Source organism: Aythya fuligula, chromosome 1, assembly GCF_009819795.1.
Source record: "Aythya fuligula isolate bAytFul2 chromosome 1, bAytFul2.pri, whole genome shotgun sequence".
Lineage (NCBI taxonomy): Eukaryota > Metazoa > Chordata > Aves > Anseriformes > Anatidae > Aythya > Aythya fuligula.
In genome coordinates, this window is record NC_045559.1 from 65905608 (window position 1) to 65926492 (window position 20885).

Genomic DNA, 20885 nt, shown 5'->3' on the forward strand with positions numbered 1-20885 from the left:
TTGATACACACTAATGCCTAACACTCACGCATTCCACAAGCAGTAGCATGAATTCAATAGATAACCTGCTGGCTATGTGTGAGAAGCTAACATCAGCTATAGGGATTTCTAGGGGGAACAGTAATTTTCCTTGCATTTGTGTAACCAGACAGCTAATATAATACAGCTATTCTATGCTGCCATTAACAGCATTGCTGAAATAACCATGTCATTACACACAGTAATGAAACTATATTTTATTATAAGCAAACCCAGCTTTTATATCACCAAGAAACCAGGACTTATACACTTTTTGAAGAGCTACCCATGTAGCAACTGCTATACTTAAAAAAAATTGGTACTTCCAATTAGAGGAAAAGAGCATGGAGTGTTACAAAAAAAAAATCAAATCCAGAAGTAATTAGAAAGTATCTGACCTCAACCTAGTTATGCAAAATCTGTCATATCCTGGTCCTTCCAGACAAGATCCAGACAAATGTCACTAGCTACAATTCACAATATTCCAAAGTAAGTGACTAGTAGCTCAAACTTTCTCAATGTTTCTTGCTTACCAATTCCAGACATGCAGTTTGGCAAAGACACTCTACTGTAGTCCACACAGTGTGCTCTTCAGAAACTTTTTAGCATGTCCTTCCTCAAAAGAAAAACAAAACAAAAACAACAAAAAGCACACCCAAAGTCACTGGGTACACACACTGCGTCTTTGTGGGCAAAAAAGAGGGTTGATGCAGTGAGAAAGCTAGATAGACAACTCAAAGGCAACAGCAGAAGCATATCTGAGAAGTCTGGGGAGAGGCAGGAAACTATCTTCAATACTCTGCATTGAAAGGGTAGTCCTTGTGGGTTTTGCACCTGAAAGAAATCGAGGAGAACATTATTCTAACAGCTGAAAAATACTACATGCAGCTGTACTCCCTGCAGAGAATCAGAGGAGGAACTGAACTGTATAAACAGAGTCAGTTTCAGACTTCTGTTTTCTTTGGTGATGTGTTTCATTTGTAAACAAAGATTCTCAAGTATCTTCCTGTTGTTCAGGCTGAGCATTTCAGGCTGTGGGACCTAGGCACTTCACAGATCACTAATTCAAGGTTTTACTGTCTACTGCCTAGAGAATCTTTTTTGCAGTCTTTCAGAGACTTCATATCTAGCTTCAGGCTTTTAAGTTGCAAATCCTCAACATTACTTCTTGAATGTTCACCCACTTCTCCAGTAACCCATTAAGATCATAGTGCCTTTTTTATAACATACATAAAAGTTAGTAAAGATAAATAAAATTCCACAAGCAAAGTTGATCATGAATTGAGTCTGCCTCATACTCCTATCTCCAATATAGACAAAATGAAGATTATGAACAAGAATCCTTCTCTCGGAATTCTAGCTACAAAAGCCTTCTTGCAGACTGAACTCAAGATGAACATCAAGTTTGCTTTATGATCATCATAGTTTGGTTCATGATATGAACATCTGAAATTTTACTGTGAAAAAATATTTTGAAGTTGAACTCTTTGGAAATTGAGTTTGAGTATCCTGAACCTTAAACAGGTCTAGTACACAAAACTGTGACAACTTATCAGTTTAAAAATATCACTTACGTGCTCATTGCACAGGCTCTCCAGTTTCTATTAAAGCTGAGAATGGTTGTCATCTCTTCTTTAGTCAGCTCAAAGTCAAACACCTAACAAGAGAAACAGCTGGAAATCACCTCTTCAAACAAATCAGACTAAGCAAGACTCATAGAATTAAAGCACAAGTCCACATTGGAGGGGTGCTAGTGAGAAGAAATGGTGGCTTCAAGAAGGGGGAAGAGGAAAAAAGCACCTTTGGATTTCCAAGACTCCACTAGCAGTGGGAGAAGGAGGGAAGGAAGCATTTGAAAGTTCAGAAGTTGCTTCAGAAGTTGGAGTTTTTATATGCCAGCTGCTCCAAGAAGCTTGAGCATTTAGAGGATGGAGGCATTCTGCAACACTATTTGTAAAGGATGCATCTGTTCATTGTGTCTCCAGTTTCAGCTTTAGCTTAGCCCTCATTATAGGTAATGTGAGAAAAACTGTAGTCCTCATCTGAGGATTACTTTGGAAGGCTGAGAAAGGACCACTTGCTCCACAGAGGGAAAGGATGCCATCCCTGCATACTGGCCACTTGTAATCACCCACCTTGAAGTTCTCCACAATGCGCTGGGGGGTGATGGACTTGGGAATCACAACCACATTTCTCTGGATGTGGAACCGAATGAGAACCTGCAGAAAGAGACCACTGAGTCAGAAAGAAGTCAGAGCATACCACTGAGTCAGAGAGAAGAGCTTTTGTTCTGTAAGAAAGTAGGAGCTGTAAACTGTACAATTCAGCAGAACTAACCACTCACAGCAGAGCTGCATTTCAAATTGTACCTAAGTCTCAGCAGCGCCTTCTGAAGTGCAAATAGAGCAGTGGAGCCCTGTGGTAGCCCTTCCAGTCTTATGATACAAGGTTTGTTTCCTTCCTACCTAAACATAGGTAGTCTACACAAGTGTTCATTTCTCTGCACCGGCTTAAGATTAGAAGACAAACATTTGAAGATGGGTCAAGAAAATGTTTCTTGTTGATGGTCAAATAACCCTTTCAAGAAAGCATTTCAGACTATGCAATAAATGAGCTGCACTGCTATATAACACCGCAGCTCAGTGAATGAGGAGTCAAGCTCTTCATTTTACATTGTTTGTCAGTAGCTGTTCTAAAGAACAACAAATCCTGTGTTACAGGAAGCAGTACCCACTGTCCAGCACCCACCTACCTGTGCCGGAGTTTTGTTGTGCTTGGCTGCAATCTCTTTAATCTTGGGGTCATCCAGAAGGGAAGGATCCTCTGGTTTAGCCCTACACAGAGCAAAGAAAGACCAGTGGCAAGAAACCTCCATAGAAAGAGCCAACCCAGCAACAGGAATCTGTATCTTGATGAATGATTAATGGAGCACTTGGAGTCTCAATGCTCCAAGCGTAATCCCTGCCAGCGCCCTTGCAAAATGGGAGTGAGTCTTACCATGGCCTGTCAGGAGAGCCAAGGGGACTGTATGCAGTCACAGCGATCCCTTTGGATTGGCAATAATTGATCAGCTTCTCCTGGGTCAGGTATGGATGGCATTCGATCTGAAACACAAGAGTACAGAAACTGACAGTGGCACAGCTGCTTTCATGTTTCATTATTTTTTAAAATCCAACCAAGTGTTGATTTTTATTGTAATTTATAGTCTGCATGATATTATGCAGCATTTGTTTCTGTATATCCCCATTCCCCTTCTGCTTGCAAGTGCAGGTGTCCAAGAACTATAACACCATTTTCTTAAAACTTTCCTGATCCATATTATTTCTAACATGAATTATCATCTTACTAACTTCTGAAGTGAAGTTCATCTCAGTTCAATGAGACACACATGCAGAAGTACCATAAAGTCATAACAATGGGATAGCAGACCAATAGAGTACAAAGTCCTCTTACCTAATTAAATGTTGTAAAAGTATTAGGTTTTTACAGATTCCATACTGCCTCAATACAGGCATTGTTTCATTCCTTTTTATCTGCTTTATGTCAATAAGCATGCAGAATATTCCCAGTCTGCAAATATTGAAAGTAGCTACTAATTGCTACAGATTCTAGATCTTCAGATTACTCTGCATTATATAACTTTTAGAAATGCATTTGTGCTTACCATTAGTTTCCAGAAGACTATCTACATACTTCTTAGTGCACCAGATCTGTGTTCTGGCAAGTTAATGCACTGATATGTAGTACAGAACAGACATTATCCAAATATCTGGCAGCACTGAATTAACATGAAGTTTTGCTGCTTTACATAGATGGACTTTGAGGATAATTTCATACCAGGGAGCAGTACTCTTCTTTTAGCAGGCAAACTCAAAAACCTTTTTGACTACACTGTCATTCAAGCTTTCAAAGAAACATGCCATTGGCAGGTGGAGCAACAGCATAAATCATGGGATTAGATTACACCCTTGACTGCTTTATTTATGGTTCTGGCTGCTTGCTGTTATCAGAAGCTTGCATGGCTGTTTCTCTTCTGAAGCATGTTGAAATATTAGATGCAACAGGGCACAACTCAGTTTTTAGGCAAATTATACATTTATTTTGCTTCAATACTACTCAGAATAACAGAGCATTTAGCCAAGTTGGGTATTTTCTCTGCTATTCAATAGGTAAGATTCAGACCATACAAGTGAGGCAAAGTCATCCTTACCTGCCCACCTGAACTCAAGTTGAAAAATTCCTGAGTTGCATTATCTAGTGGTATGTTCAGGCCATGGTGAAAAGCCTCCGATACATTTAAATAAGTATTTTAAGATATTGCAATACACACTGACAATGATTAAATACTTGACTCAGATCTTCTTCATGAACTAATTAGCAATATTATCATAATGTAATTACTGCCTTGCCAAACTGGTATCTCACCATGAATGAAACTTGCATACTGGCTGCATTCATAGTTAAGAACGAGAATGACACTGTAGACACTTCATTTAGAGTCCAGTAATTCCAACTAATCAGAGAGAAACGGTTTGCAGGAAGCACTATAATCTTGTATTAGGCTAACTGGTAAGAGTTCACAAGACAAGAGTTTCAGACTTGCAACTGTTTCTTCAGACGCAGTAGGTATTGAAGGACAGCCAACAACACCCATTGGTGAGAAAACTTAGCAGTGTGGAAGAGACATAAGGTCAACATCCCCTATACAAGTGACAGAGGAGTAGTTGCCAACTACAGTGAAAAGTTCTTTGGCAACAAGGTGTGGTAGGTCTGATAAGACTTCTAAGTTTCCTAAAAGTAGATTGGACTGAATATGAAGTTAGTCCAGAATTATGAATTTTGCAGCTGTCAGGTTTGTTTGACAATGGACAGACTTGCAGGGAATACTCCCATTAGCTTTCTGAAGACAGGTGTTAAGATCCTGTTTTAGTACATATGCTCAAGCTATCACAGTAAGTTAACCAGTTCTTGTAATTCAGTATTGAGAACTTACTGCAGTCCCACAATAAGCAGAGCAGTTTAGGACAAGACTAGATAAACACAGGAAATCTATCACAGGACCTGTCTTCCTCAACAACTTGACAGGCTATGAGCTTGTCATGTTTGCAGGTGATGCCAAACTGACCAGTGGAGAGAAGTGGACAAGAGAAAACACTCAAGGGTGGGCTGCCACTTCAGAGGGACCTACTCAGGTAGTGGGAGAAGTCCTACATAAACCTTACAAGATTCAAGAAAGCTGCATGCAAAGCCCTGCGCCTTGGAAGAAAGAGCCCCCAGCAATGACACAGGCTGCAGCCTGACTGCCTGGGGAGCAGCTCTGCTAGGAAGGACCTAGTAGCTCAGCCTGCCATGGCTTCAAGCAAGCCAGTAGTGATCCTTGGCAACAGGAACACAGCCAGTAGGTCACGGGAAGCGATCACCCCCTTCTACTCAGCATCTGTCAGACCACCTTCAGAATACAGTGCCCACATTGCCCCCTTCCCAGTCCTCTCAGGAGAAGATTGGGAAACTGTCAAATTCAGCAGAGGGACAGCAGGACGGCTGAGGGCCAGAGCACCTACTGTATTAGGGCAGGTTGAGTGAATTAGGATTGTTCAGCCTGGAGAAGGAAGGCTTCTGGGCTCCTAGTAAGTTCTCCAATACCTACAAGAAGGTCATCAGAAGTCAAGCCAAGCTCTTCAGTGGTGCATGGTGAGAGGAAAACAGACAGCATGCATAAATTGAAACAAGACAGGTTCAGACTAGATACAGGAAAACTCCCTAAACTCCCTCATCCTAACAAGGAGAGGGTGTCAGGCAGTGGAGCACACTGCCTCAAGAGGCTGTGCAGTCTCCAGCCTTGCAGGTTTTCAAGAACTGACTGGATAAAGCCCAGGGTAGCCTGATCAAGTGTCACAGCTGATGTTGCTCCAAACTGTACATTACACTATATCCTGAAGTCTTCTGCAGTCTGTGTTTTCCTAAAATTTTAAGTGTTGCCAATACACCTGGACAATTTTACTTTACAGCCTACCTTCTAAGTCCATTTCCTCCCAACCCTCCTCAAATCTGTAAGCAGTCCATAAAGCATTCCCTGTTCATTTCCTTTAGTCTCAAGTCATCAACAACAGGAACTGTCTTCTCCACAACAGAGTTGAAAAATCATCCAATTCTCTACCAAGCTCTTGTACATATCCTGGGTTTTATTCAACTGAAATGCAGATTTAAGCTCAGGGGATTTTTTTCCCCCCTCCAAAATAAGATATGCTGGAGCTGCTCCTTTCAAGCAGTAGTGCAGAAACTCCAACCTTATCCCATAAGAAGATTTTCATAATACTTGAAACACAGAAGAAAAAAGCATTCATCTTTGGTCACTGAACTGCTTACCTGGTTGTTGGCAGGCTTGTATTTCAATCCTGGCTTGTTCAAGATTCTTTCTATCTGTTCATGGTTGAAGTTGGAGATTCCAATGGCTTTTACCAGACCAGCATCCACCAGCTCTTCCATGGCCTAATGGAAAGAGCCAAATCAGCATCTGATATGTATGAAAGGGTCTGTACACATTTTTCCTAACATGGCTTATTTTGTCCTTTTCACAAAGAGAATGTGTTTAGATCTGCAGTGTTTGTCTTGAGACAAACAAAGCACTGGTATATTTATTCCACATCTCCAGTCTCAAAGCCCAAAGATTCATTCTTTGAGATTACAGGAATTCATGATGACTTGGAAACAAAAAATCAACATTTAAATATCCACCACTGTACCAGTGAGTCCTTTCAAGTAGTTCTGTGTACATGAGACAGTTTAGACTGCTGAAGGTAGTGAAGGCACGGCAGAAACAGCTGAGGACAGAAGATGTGACTCTTGCTGTGGGCAGACTTACCTCCCACGTATGTAGAATATCAGTGTTGCTGGGTATTGACATGCCTTTGTCATCTGTTGGAAACAGGTCCTCTCCTGCCTGTCAGTGAGAAAACACTTGAAACATTCTCTGCTGTAAAGGTTAACACCAGCTGAAGACCATGATATCACAAACATAGTGCAAGAAATACTAATATTCATTATCTACATTCTTCAGTCTTTTCTTTTGCCTTCACATGGGTTTGTGGCATTTTTGTCAGCAGTCATCTCATAAAGACAACTACTTCACTGGACACAGCAAAGTCTGTTGGGTCACCACAATACGTATGTAAAACAGGACAATTCTCTTGTAGAATTATTTCCAGCTTACAAGTTTGCTTCCTGTGTTATGCATTTTAATACGATACACTGTTATGCTCACATAAGAGCTGTGCATTTTTGTAGTAAGGACCCACTTAGGACCTAGGAGCATCAGTCTGTGAGGACCGTATCTGCTGACAGGTCTTTCACAGGGAACCTCATTGTTTCAGTTGCTGGCAAAGGGAATGTTGCAACAGTCTGTGTCCCAGTTAGGGCTGGCTATGATTTACGAACTTCCAAAAGCAGGTGTTTTCTAGGGATACCTTACTATACTTGAACACATTTTCACTTTGACAATTCTGTTCACATTAATCTAATATTAAAGATACAGATACTATGAAAACCACAAAGAACAGTTATCTCAGAAGCAACAGGTAGGGCACAGATTTTGTTCAGGCTGTAACAGACTAAGCTTACACATTTTCAAGCAGACATCAAATCCTTTGTGTGTAGCACATTAAAGTTAGGAACTAAAAAGCTTCAACCTTTTAGAATGTAAAGTCTGTGGAACATTACAACTCCTACAGCAACGGTCAACTCAATTTATATTAATATTAAAGATGCAGTGATTACAGACAGAAGTAGAAAAATATTCTCTGAGTCTGAAACACAGAGGGGAAAAAAAAGTCTGTCAGACAGCAGAGTACCACCCTCCTTCACACAAAGCAGGAACCAAGTCATTGTTGACCATACTCTGGATTTGTAAGAGACAACACAGAGGTAGTAGTAATAAGAACGAGAGCTGCATAATTTAGAGCTGCATAATTTATACTTGCGGCAGGGAAACCTGCCCCTACTACTAGGTCTACTTCTTCTACAATCAAAAGAGAGGGTGCTGTGCAAGCAAGAATCTCAGAAGCAGGAATCAACAGCCTGACTCATGTGCAGGCACATGATTATCTTTCTCAGATGGAGACATTGTTGGGCTGTAAGACTGTAACTCTTCAAAACTGCCAGCTATAACAGAAAGCCAAGCACATTACTGTACCTTAAACCCAAGGGGCCAGTGGATGAGGTAGAGATCCAGGTAATCCAGTTTCAGGTCAGCAAGAGTCTTCTGGCAGGCTCCCTTTACCAGATGTTTTTCATGAAACGTGCACCACAGCTGGAGACAGAAAGCCAAGGCACACCATGAGCTGCTGGGCTAAAAGTTCCTGGAACATTTCTGTCCCAATCAGGAGAGATCTCTCTTTTGGAAGAGAGTGTGAAATTAGGTTCTTATTTCTCTTCAAAGAAGGCTTGCTCTGTGGGCAGGAACAGCCCCCGATAGCAAGGCCAGTGATGCAGTGGCAGCACACAGAGCTGAAGGGGGGCACTGCAGGCAACAGAAGCAGCCTCGACCAATTAAGTCATTATTTAAAAGCTACCCACAACAGGGTCAGGTGCTGCATAAAAGACAATAGCAAAGTTTAGTGCTGGGAAAAGCTCAAAGCATCACTCCTGTACTCAGCACATATCCCACCTAGTTCTCTGTGCAGGTAGGGACGACAGAAGAAGCTTGGACCTGGGGTTACCACAAGAACACCATTCTCCCCGGGGCTCGTACACCCCCAGGCCCCTACCTTGCTGACCACGAAGAGCTCCTCTCGCTTCACAGCCCCCTCCTTGATCTTCTTCTGGATGCCGTCCCCAACCTCGCTCTCGTTCTGGTACACGAAGGCGCAGTCCAGGTGGCGGTACCCAGCGTCGATAGCGGCCATCACCGCAGCTGCCACCTTCCCTGGCGGGGACTGAAGGGGAAGGACAGCGCCTGAGGAGCGCCCACCCAAACACACCGCAGGCCTCGTGCCCGTTAAGACCAAAATTCAGAAAGCCACCCCACCGAAAACACACTTAAAAAAACAAAACAAAAAAACACGAACGAGAAACAGCCCCCAAAAAAGCCGACCTCCGCGCAGGCCGCTCGCAGGCCGGGCAGCGGCCCCGCGCCCCCGCGGCCTCCCCCTTCCCCGCGCCGCCGCCCGGGCCGGGCCTCCTCCCGCTCACCTTCCATGTGCCCAGCCCCACGATGGGCATCTTGGCCCCCGTGTTCAGCTGCACGTAGGTAGCCATGGCTCCACACGCACCGCCGGAGCCTCTCGCACGCCGCTTTAATAGCGCCCGGCCCGCCCCGGAGCGCAGCGAGGGAGGGAGGGAGGCGGGCAGGGGGCGGCGCCGGGGCTGAGCCCCCGGGACCGCTGCTCGGGGCCACTTTCCCTTCCCTTCCCTTCCCTTCCCTTCCCTTCCCTTCCCTTCCCTTCCCTTCCCTTCCCTTCCCTTCCCTTCCCTTCCCTTCCCTTCCCTTCCCTTCCCTTCCCTTCCCTTCCCTTCCCTTCCCTTCCCTTCCCTTCCCTTCCCTTCCCTTCCCTTCCCTTCCCTTCCCTTCCCTTCCCTTCCCTTCCCTTCCCTTCCCTTCCCTTCCCTTCCCTTCCCTCCCTTCCCTTCCCTTCCCTTCCCTTCCCTTCCCTTCCCTTCCCTTCCCTTCCCTTCCCTTCCCTTCCCTTCCCTTCCCTTCCCTTCCCTTCCCTTCCCTTCCCTTCCCTTCCCTTCCCTTCCCTTCCCTTCCCTTCCCTTCCCTTCCCTTCCCTTCCCTTCCCTTCCCTTCCCTTCCCTTCCCTTCCCTTCCCTTCCCTTCCCTTCCCTTCCTTCCCTTCCCTTCCCTTCCCTTCCCTTCCCTTCCCTTCCCTTCCCTTCCCTTCCCTTCCCTTCCCTTCCCTTCCCTGTGGTGCCCGGGGGTCATTTGGGAAAAGCCAGATTTAAGAAAAAAAGAGCTCTGTTTGAATGTTGGGATTGTTGTTATTATTATTTTTTTTTTTAACGTGTTTTGAAAGCTGCAGGAGAGGAACAGTGAGTTTTTAGTGCGTGACATCATAGCCGAATTGCCCCGCCGTCCTCAGGGAGGTGCTGAGGGCCTCGCAGGACAAAACGAATTTGTATTGCACGAGTACGCGCTGGCACGTCCAACATCGGTGTCGAAACCCTGTGGACAAGCGCGTGCTGCTCTGGCGAGGAGGCTACAGCGCAGTGGAAAAAGCCAGCCTTGGCCACAGGAGCACGTGGGGAGCCTCCTCAGGTGCCTCTCCCACGGCAGAGGCCTGTGCGCTGTGCAGCACTGAGGTTTTTGCTCCATTTAACTAAGGGCGGGCAAGGTAATGGATTTTCCTCGCTAATGGTCCTCCTGTTCTGTGTCAGCGCCATCGGCCGTCCCCGGCAGGATGCGATGTGTTTTCACTTGGATCGCAAAGCACTTACATAACCCCGTGCTCGTGCGCTACATTTTCAGTTCGGTTTTCCCTGCTGCTTTCAGCTGGGGGAGATGTCTCCATCTTGTTACAAAAGACCTGGGGCAGAAGTTCTGCACTGGGCCCTGCTCTTTGTTCTTGTGAGTGAGAGGCTTTTCCCTCGCCTCTAAGGCAAACCATTTTCCAGCTGTCTTTCTCTCCCAGAGGCCCTGCTGGGGCTGTCACGAGGCAGCGGGGCCTTGGGGAAGGAAGAAGCACTGCCTGTGTCACCGGGTGGCAGCCAGCCTGGAGAAGCTTGCAGGGCCCGTCCTTGGTGCCGTGCCTGCCTGTTCCTCGGCTGTGAATGCTGCAGAGGCCGAGCTGCACGCTGCAGGAAGGGCTTCTCTTTTCTTTTTTCCTGATCTGTGCACGAGGTTTCGCACTGAAACAGGATGTGTAGTATCATGAGTTTCTTGCTTTGTTTTGCTGACTTTGCACTCTAATTTCACCACAAGCGGAGACTTCGGAGACCAGCAGTGTTTGGGATCTGGGACGAACCAGGTCCAAAATAATGGAAGTGGGTATGTCCTTGTGGAGGTGGTGGGCTTCACCAGCAGAGGCTGTGTGGCCCGCTGAAAACGTGCAAAGGAAAACTCAGGGGGTGGCAGAAGCACAAAGTACAATCGCCTCTGCTTGTAAGGAGGACAGCTGCAAGGGTCTGCAGCTGTAGGCACCGACAGGTGCAAACACAGCCAAAATCAGTGCTTTGAGGTGACAGCATGTCAGTTTCCAGCTGGAATCACAGCAAAAGTGGGTGCCTGGGGGAAGTCGCCAATGGCAGTAGGAATTTCTCTCTGGCACAAAGAGAAGACCTTGGCCTCTTCCTCGCGCTGCGTTCATATCATACCAGGAGCATGCTGTGGTTGCTTCTTACCTCCTTGGAGTTAACAAGGCTTTTTGTCTTTGGGCTTGTCTGTTGATCCCAAGTGCTGCATGTGCTTGAAAAAAAAAATGCTGGGGACCAGCCAAATGTTGAGGAAATGCCACTGCTGCAGATTTTTTGGGATGTGGCTTTTGTAAGGGGAGAACAGAGCCCTGCAGAGTCTGGGCTGTGTGCTGCTTGCAAGCAGGGCCCTGCGCAAGAGAGGAGGGCTTTGGGATCTGCTAGTCAAGAGCTGTGTGGGGCAATGGCCTGATCCCGCTCATCCCACAGGTGCTGGATATGCCCCCAGGGAAGAAAGAAGTAATTAACTGCAGTTCCTTGCACTGCTGGATTGTGCTTACAGGGAAGGGGTAGGGGACTCTGAATGGGGTGGGTGATCCCTGATGCCATGGCCCAAAAGCCCCAAAGGCTGGGTAGTTACTAACGCCCCTCTGGCATTGCCTGATAAGCTGCTGGGATGTTGTGTGTTGTCCTTATGTATTGTACTGAGGGGAGCATGCCAGAAGACAGGTGTGAAATCTGCAGCATGGCCAAGGATAATGTTGGGAGCCCAGTAGTGTGGCTGACCTGGGAAAAAGTGTTAGAGAGGGGTAGTAATTTTCCATGCTCCCAGCTGTTATGCAGGGACTGCGGTACCGTGGGTGTAACGCATCACACTGAACACTGCTGCCTTGTTTCACTCAGACATCCCTTGGCTGTGACTGCAGCTTGGAGGATGACCCCGAGGTACAGGTTGAGTGTCTGCACCTGTGCTGTGTAGGCACCTAAAGTTAGGCAAGATGAATCTCACTCAGAGCCTTTAGCAGCTGCCTGTGACTTATGAGCAAAAGTCACATTTCGTTCTTGGCCTAGGGGGTTGTATATAACTTTTTTTTTTTTTTTTTTTGAAAGAAGTTTTAGTTGGAAAAGTAATATTAATTCTGTCTACAAAAAGCAGAATCTTGAACTCATGAAAATAATTGACCATTGAAAAGAATTCAATTCCTGCAGCCAAATTGTACACATGGTCCAACATCCTGTCTCACTCCTAACTCCAGACTATGCAAAACCATATATACTCAGATTTTTAAAGCAGAAAATATTTTTGATCAGGCAGGATTCTTATTTCATTGTTGCATTTAAAGATTAATTTTGTGTGCTTTGTTCGTTTGTTTTTGTTTTTTAAATATTGGCATTTGAATGAATTTGTATGCAAAAGTTTGGCTTCATTAATAGTTTTTACATAAGGATAGAATTTCACAGAGAGCAATAATGTGAAGCACATGTTGAAGTAGTTATATCCAAAAGAAAGTCACCACTCTGCTGTATTTTGACACACAGAAGAAAGCCTGTGTAAAGTACTGCCCAGTACACACCTGTATGTTTTCTGCATAAAGAAAATTTAAGAGGGATAAAGGGGTGGCGGGTGGGTACATAAGGGAAAAACAAATGAACAAACCGACTCTTGGGGTTAGTTTTAAAGTGGTGAAATTCCTGGTTGTCTCCCTCATCCACAGGAACCTGGTCTTTACTTCACATTCCTCATAGGAGGTTTTTATCCAATGTTCCCAGGTGCTGTCTTCTTCTGACTGTTGCACTGATGCAAGACTGAGTACAAATGTAAATTTGTATTTCAAGGTCTCTCTGTGTTTTCTAATTCCACATTTGGGCAGGAAATTATAACAGCTCACATTTTGTTCTTTAGAACTAATTCACTCTGTCCTTTTTTTCAAGGAAAGTAAAAAAAAAAACAAAAAACAAAAAACAAAAAACAAACCTAACGTCACTGAATACATATCCTGTGACTTCTTGACGTGCAGCAGGAGGACAGATGCAATAAGAAAGCTGGATAAATTAGTAGGAAGAATATCAGACCAAACTCCAGAGGAGGGCAGGATATGACCATCTTCAGTATTTTGCATTGAAATGGCACTCCTCATCAGTTTTGCTCTTGAATAGAAAGGAATTCCTTTCAGCCATCAAAATAAGTTGTAGAATTAATTTACTCCAGATTTGTTTTCCTGGAAGGTATGAGCCCTTTGTATGCTGGGAACACCTTTGTCCCGTTGTCATTCAGACTCTCAGCATTCTAGGCAGTGTTCAGACATAAAATGTGTATATAGTATTCATAAATTAAGGGTTTTGAAAAATAATAACGACCACTACCACTTATGTGCTCATCACGTGGGCTCTCCGGTTCCTGTTAAAGCTGCGAATGGTTGTCATCTCTTCTTTAGTCAGTTCAAAGGCAAACACGCAATAAATAACAGCTGGAAATCACCCCTGAACATGAGAGATTGTAAACAAGATTCACAGAATTAAAGAACAAGTCCACGCTGGAGTAAGTTAGTGAGAAGAAATGACTGCTTCATGAAGGAGGGAAAGGAAAGAGTCATCTCTGGATTTCCAAGACTTCAGTGGCAGAGGGAATAAAAATCAGAAGCTGCAGTTTTATGTGCCAGCTGTTCCAAGAAGCTTTGTGAGCCCTTTGTGTTGCAGAATGCTTCCATTTCTCAAAGTTGCATCTTCCTGCCCTGATCCAAAGGAAGATTTACAAGGCTTTCATATTCCACTTAATCCAACTAAGCATCTCGTGAAGTACTGATGGCCAGTACCTGCAGTACTGATTAACACCACAGGAGAGCACCGTAGTTCACACGGAATGAAGAGCGAGGATCCTTTGCATCCTTTGTCATTAGCTGTCCTTCATGCTGTGTATCCCCTGGCTTAGCCCTACGCACAGAAAAGCTATCAGCACAAACCTGTACCTAGATCAACAATCAATGGTGCATTTGTAGTATCAACCCTTCAAGCACAATCCATGCCAACATCCTTGCTACTTGCAAATCAGTCTTACCATGGCCTGTCAGGAGAGCCAAGGGGGCTGTATGCCAATGCAGCGATCCCTTTGGATTGGCAGTACTTGATCAACTTCTCCTGGGTCAGGTATGAATGGCATTCAGTCTGTCAACACAGAACTACAGACATTGATAATAATACAACTGATGTAACTTGCTGCAGGGATAATCACCCAATGCAGTTACAGGCTGATTTTTTTCACACTGTGCCAGTTTTGCAGGATATTATACAGCCCTAGTTTTGTATAGTGCCTACTTACAGTAAGGCTTCCTGCATCTTTGGCTCTTTGTGCTGGGGAAGAAGGGTTTCCTGAAGCTTATCTTTGGGTTCCTTCACCCCAGGAAGGAATGTTCTGAAGTACTTCTCTGAGATATCTAAGCTGCAGTTTAGCAAATACTTAAAACCCCTATGCCTTGTACATACAGTAATAATTGTAGAGTGAGATTATAAGGGCATGCTGCATCTGCTATTATTTCATTTTCTCTGTTCTTGTCATAAAAGCCCCTTTTTATGACTTTGTGTGAAGGGATTCTGTAGGTTTGGATGAAGATGCATTTTGTCTTTTCAGCCTGCTCTTTTTTTTTTTTCTTTTTTCTTTTTTTCTTTTTTTTTGTAACTATAAGCAGAGAAAGTGTTAATATATCTAAGGACTGAAAAGCTCAGGAGACTAGTGCTCTTAGTAAATCTACAGGAATTAGTGAATTTGGAACTGTAAGAGTCTGCTGAATCTGTACAAGGCCACTTGGAGAAATAAGCATCTACAGCAGGTGTGTAGCTCCTGCATCCAAGAAGGTAGGGGCTGCTATAGGTAAATGAAGAGTAGGGTGATTTTAATATATATATGTATATACAGTTTATATTTTATATATATTATATATATATATACTATTCATATTTTATACATTTTTCAGGGCAGATACCAGGGTGCCTCTAGTGTCAATTCATGCTCTATTTCTGCACATATAATTAAAATTGACTTCCCATTTTTTATTCCAGCAGCATGACTCAGCAAGTTGTGCATGTGCCTGTGTGCGTGCACACACACAAGAAGGAAGAAATGCATGCATTGTATAAACAGTAATCTGCTGATACTAGGAGCTTGATTCTTTCACTAATAGCAGGTCAAATAAGGAGCTTTGGGAAGTTCCAGTTGTAATCCGTGTCCCCCAACTTCAGCCCCATCAGGATACAGGAGATCCAAAACATCCTTATGTATATTCAGAAATAATCATAGGGTGGGATTTAGAGTGCACACTATGTCCACTTTGTTCCCTCTTTTTCCATATCTGGATTCAAGTGCAATCAGATCTTTATAATCCCTGAAAACTAGTCACCTGAGGGCACTTAGCAGTCACTTACCTGTTTGTTTGCAGGCTTGTATTTCAGTCCAGGCTTGTTCAAGGTTCATTCAACCTCCTCATGGTTAAAACTGGAGACGCTAGCGGCTTTCACCTGACCAGCATCCAGCAGCTCTTCCATGACCTGACAGAAAGAGGAGCAAAGTCATCATCTGGAATAGTAGACAGGTTCCGAAGTGACGTTCTGATGCAGCTTGTTTCTCTTCATGAGAGGACATGACAACTGTTTGTACTTGGAACATCTGAGGGAAGAGGGGCCTGTGGTACAATTGTGCCATGTCTTTTGTCACACCCGAGCCCAAAGGCTCTTTTCTTAAGATGGTGAAATTCATGCCAAGTTACATGTGGAAAGCAGTTACACTCAATATCCTGCTCTTGTTTAGGCATGAATAGAACCTAAAATGTCTTTATTCCAGCAAAATATATCTGAGCAGTTCAAGGACTGTGGTAAAGTCAACTGTGATCATTAGTCAGGTCCTTTGATCTATAGCTCCATTGAAGATTATCAAGTTTGTTTTGAAAAGCTACTTTGTATGCCATGAAATCAACACATAAGATGTGACTGCTGAAGGTAATGAAGACATGGAAGAGACTGCTGGGGACAGAAAACATGGTTCTGCCACTGAGACTGAGCTTACCTGCCACATAGTGTTGCTGGGTATTGACCTGCCTTTGTCAACTATGGGAAAGGGTCCACTCCTGCCTGTCAGTGAGAGAACACACTTGAAACATTCCCTGTTGGGAGGTTAGGTTAATACTGCGACAACTGAGGACCATAATAGTTTAAATGTCTAGTGCAGGAAACACTAGTACTTGTCTGTATCCTTCATGCAGGGTTATGGCATTTTCTCTTTAAAAACAAATATAAGGAAATGCTTAGGTATGAAGAGCATGTAGGTTAGGTCTGTGGTGAGTCACACCTGTGGAATAAAATATACTCTGCACACATGCAATTCTTTTGTGGGAATCCTCAGTTCATGTCAGTGGCACAAGGAAAATTGTATCCCACTGTATGAGAGTAGAGCTGTATCCCCACATCTCCATACTACTCTACACCTAGTTTGTTTTGCAGATGTCTTAGTATAAAGCCATGACACTTTCACTCAGTGGCTTTGTTCACATAAAGCTAATCACGACACCTTTGAAAGTACAAAGTACAGTTGACAAGATCAAAAGCAAGAGACAGAATGAAGCTCTTGACTTGGCTGTAGCAGAAAGGAAAAGCTAAGGCTAGAAATAGGCTGAGGTGCCAGCTTCTCTGAAGTGCAAGCAGTCTGAAAGTCTCACCTTTTGAAATCTAGGGCCTGTGAAACAATGTGAAAGCTCCTACAGCAAATGTCAGCTCAATCTGTATTGCATTAAGGACTCAGTGATTAAAAAGTGAGACAGAAATCAGAAACATTGTCTTTCCTCTAGTGAGTCTGTAAAATGCAGAGGAAAGAATTACTGTCAGACAGCAGAGTACAGCTCTCCTTCCCCTAAAGAGGGAGCTAAGTCATTGGCAGGTGAGCATATTTTGGATTTGCAGAATGCAATACATAGACAAAAGTAAACCAGCAAGCTCATGCTTACAGCTGGAAGGCCTGACCTTAGTGCTAGGTCTGCCTCTCCCAGTATCAAGAGGGCAGAGGATGCCAAGCAAGCAGCAGTCTCAGCGTCAGGGTTCAAGAGCCTGCCTCAAGTGGCCAGAGTAGGGCTGAATGAACGGCACCAGAGCAGTGCTGGTGCACACCACAGACACGTGATCTTTCTGGACTGAAACAGCAGTAGTGCTGTGAGCATGACTGGCAGTTTTGAAGAGCTCTCCCATGTAGGAAAGTCAGTGGAGTTGCTGTTGCCGCACCTTGAACCCAAGAGGCCAGTGCATGAGGCAGAGATCCAGGTAATCCAGTTTCCCTTCACCAGATGTTTTTCATAAAACATGCACCACAGCTGGAGACAAAAAGCCAAACCACACTATGACCTGCTGGGTTAAAGCAGTCGTGTGCTGTCCTACACAGGACAGGAACACTCTGTTGTCTTTGGAAGGCCATGAGGAATTAGGACATCCTATTGCTCTTCAAAGGGGGCTTGCTCTGTGAACAGGGCTGGCCTCTGACACTGAAGACAGGATGTGCTGTGGTGGTAAACTGAAAAAACAATCCTGTTCCTTCAGTTAAGACACATACAAGCCACTTCATATAGGCAGATAGTGTTCAAGTTAATAGTTTCTGTGATGAGCCAAATCTAATATTTCCCACATATGAGAAAAAAAGAAAAAAAAAGAAAAAAAAAAGGAAAACAACAACAACAACAACAACAACAAAAAAAAACACAGTACTCATTCTGGGACAGCGTCAGCTTGAGTTTATCATGCATTTTGAACAGTTGTGGAAATAAAAGAGACTGTGGAGCCTATCTTGCATAACTGCCTACATGATGAAGTGACAATAAGAAGTTTATATCAGCTTTGGTCTGAACTGTGTTCTGAACTGCTCCATGCTGCAGCACAGTCTTTCCCTACTGCTTTGAATTGCCTCCTATGAATGTGCTCTATACACAGCAGATCCTCCCCTGGATCCTACATTGCCTGCTCCCTACCTTACTGGCCACAAAGAGCTCCTCTTGTTCCACAGCACCTTCCTTGATTTTCTGCTGAATCCCTTTTCCAGCTTCCTTCTCATTCTGGTGCATGTAGGGACAATCCAAGTGGTGGTACTCAGCATCTATAGCAGCCATCAGTGCAACTCCTACCTTATCTGCTGGGGACTGAAAAAAGATAGAAACACGTTCAAAGGCCTTTTTTTTTTTTTTTTTTTTTTTTTTTTTTTAAAGAAGAATTATGCCATACAATGCTCTTAAAATTATATTCATTTTATACGTGCAGGCTTCTGGGCTTGAAGGCAACCCCCAGCCATTTCTCCACAGCCCCACTCGCACGGGCAGGCGGAGCCGAAGCCCCAGCGCCAGGGCATTGCTCCACAGCTGACCCAGGAGGAACCGAGTTTTGTGCCAGGGAGCTCTGACTCCTTGCTGCCATTACTGAGAAGAAAAACAGTCAGCAGCTGCCCTGCTGGAGAATTTTAGTTTGGTGGAGGGGGGCATTGGTCTGTACCGTAGTCATCTACCACACTGGGTTCTCAGGCACTGCACAGATCACCATTTGGTTTTCGGTTCTATTAACAATTGCGCAAATCTCTGTCAGAACCTGCTTGAAACACCCGAATTGTCTCATAAAGCTGACAACTCAAGGAACTCAAAGTAACCTTGACCCACATTTTAGATTATGTGCCACAGAGGCAGCACTCGGCAGTGCTGAGTCTCGCTGGTTGTGCCTCCCCATGACAGGCTGCAGGCTGCTGCCACCACTGCCGGCCCCGTGGCAAGCACCACTTCTCTCTGTGCTGTCAGAGCGGCTCCTTTTGCAGCCAAGAGAGCCTCGGAGGGGCCCTCTGGGGGAACAGAGTGTCCCCCAAAATAGTGGGGGCCAACCGGGCTCCTGCAGAGAAACCTCAGCACATGCGGCCTGCGTGGTTTTGGGAGCTTTCAGCCTTCCATTCCCCCACAAATGTGGGATGGATTCAGCCTTCGTACATCATCATAGGAGAGAAAAGTGGGCTGTTCTGTGGGAATAATATAGAAAACACTGTTTTTAAGAACTTTATTTTGAATGTTGGGAGAAGTTTCTTCTAATTTATTATTATTTTTTAAGTTGCAGACTACTGGGTTTTTAATGAGTGGCATGACGTTCATCACATTGTTCCCGTTTTCAGGCAGGTGCAGTGTTTCAGAATAAAATGTACAAGTGTATAAACAGTAGGTGGCCTGTAATTGCTCATTAGAAGCTGGCTTTAAAATGTTGTGGATAACAGTATGCCGTTCTGTTGAAGGTGTCACAGCACAGCGAGGAAAACAAACATTTACCTGCAGGAGCCACTAGATAGACCAGGATATTACGTCAGGGCTGCCTGGAAGGTTTTGCTGCTTGCTCACACTTGGAGAATTTAGTCAGGCATTTAGTCCATTATTTGGAAGTATAATATTGCATTTTTCTCTGGGTGCCTCTCCCACAGCAGATGTCCAGGTTCTTTGCAGCATCATGCTTTTTGCTCCACTTACCTGAGGGCAGACCTGCTAACTGGTTGCCTCTTTAATCTTCCCGTTTTGTGTCAGCACCACAGCCATCCCCAGCAGGATGCGATGTGTCTCAGTTGTATCAGAAAACAGTTATATAATGCAGTGTTTACCTTTCCATTTTCCGGATTCCTTCTCTGTAAATGTGCTCAGTCTCTTGGAGTTTGGTTCAGGGGTCAGTGAAATCAGTGGAAAGCTTGCAGTTAGCCTGAGCCTGTTCCTCAGTTCTGCCGACAGTATTGAAAGCAAGCTGTTTGCACAAGAGTGAGAACTGCCAGGGAGTGGGCTAACTGGTGTTAGCTGGGTTCGAGGAGAACAATTTTCCATGCCTGACCTCTGGCTTGACCTTAATTATTAGCAGGAGTTATATGGGCTTGTCCTGACAAAGATCATCTCCCTCCAGAGAAGTCACCCTTGTACGAAACTTCAAAATGAGCATCCATATCTTTTCCTTTTTTTTTTTCTTTTCCTGATGAATGCTAATTTTTACATAGAAAAAAAAAACAACACTTTTTTTGAAAATGACATTATGCCATGCCTGTGATTTGCTGAGAGCAGCCTAAATACCAGATGAAGTACCAGTTTGCCTCTGAATGCTTGAACTAGTGGTATTTTGCTGATGATTTGTTAGTACCAGCAGCGTCATGTTTCAGTGCCAGGTTCGGGAACTCTTGGTGTAGGAAGTGCCAGAATCAGTCAGATTTTGCACTGGGACAGTAACAAAGTGAATTGTTAACACCAAAGAGACAGACAAGACTAGGTGGAGAGCACAGATAGAAAATAAAATTTGATCTTCCTCTTATTTTCTCTTAAGTTTTTTATCTTAATTCCTCTGCAAACAGTTAATGTCCTGCATAGGCTGGTGCTTGATTTTCCCCAATCATTTTTTAAATGAAAGATGTCTCAGCCTTTTAACAGAGGATTTGGGACAGAAGATTTGCCATTTTGCACTCCTGTTTGGGCCTATTGGTGTGGGACTTTCCTCTCATCATGCCAAGGCATGTGAGCCATCAGGTCTTTCTCTCAGCTTCACTGGGGCTGTCAGACAGCTGTACGGCCTTTGGGAGAGAAGTATGGCACATGACACTGTGTATCAGCTGGCCTGGGAAATCCTACAAACTGCACGCTTGGTAAAATGCCCAAGGGTTCCTTACAGTGAATGTTGGAGATAAAGTCTGTGTGAGGAAGGGTCTTACTTGATCAAGTGCAGTTTTG

At 44.3% G+C, this 20885-nt stretch overlaps 1 protein-coding gene across 1 annotated transcript; it reads right to left on the reverse strand.

Annotated features, from left to right (window-relative positions):
* Nucleotides 1–216: 216 nt before the first annotated feature.
* On the reverse strand, nucleotides 217–9304 carry LOC116488494 (aldo-keto reductase family 1 member B1-like). Its single transcript, XM_032186086.1, has 10 exons — nucleotides 9205–9304; nucleotides 8781–8948; nucleotides 8207–8323; nucleotides 6881–6958; nucleotides 6385–6507; nucleotides 3016–3122; nucleotides 2771–2852; nucleotides 2154–2237; nucleotides 1593–1675; nucleotides 217–852 (listed from the first exon to the last, which is right to left on the reverse strand). The coding sequence occupies exons 1-10, from the start codon at nucleotides 9268–9270 to the stop codon at nucleotides 810–812; spliced, it is 951 nt and encodes a 316-aa protein (XP_032041977.1). The 5' UTR covers nucleotides 9271–9304; the 3' UTR covers nucleotides 217–809.
* Nucleotides 9305–20885: the final 11581 nt, after the last annotated feature.

Coding starts and splice junctions, on each gene's coding strand:
- LOC116488494 (XM_032186086.1), bottom strand. CDS start 9,270: ATGGCTACCTACGTGCAGCTGAACACGGGGGCCAAGATGCCCATCGTG. Junction 3,123..6,384: donor ACAAGCCTGCCAACAACCAG/GTAAGCAGTTCA, acceptor CTTGTGTTTCAG/ATCGAATGCCATCCATACCT. Junction 853..1,592: donor AGAGCCTGTGCAATGAGCAC/GTAAGTGATATT, acceptor GATTTCTTTCAG/GTGCAAAACCCACAAGGACT.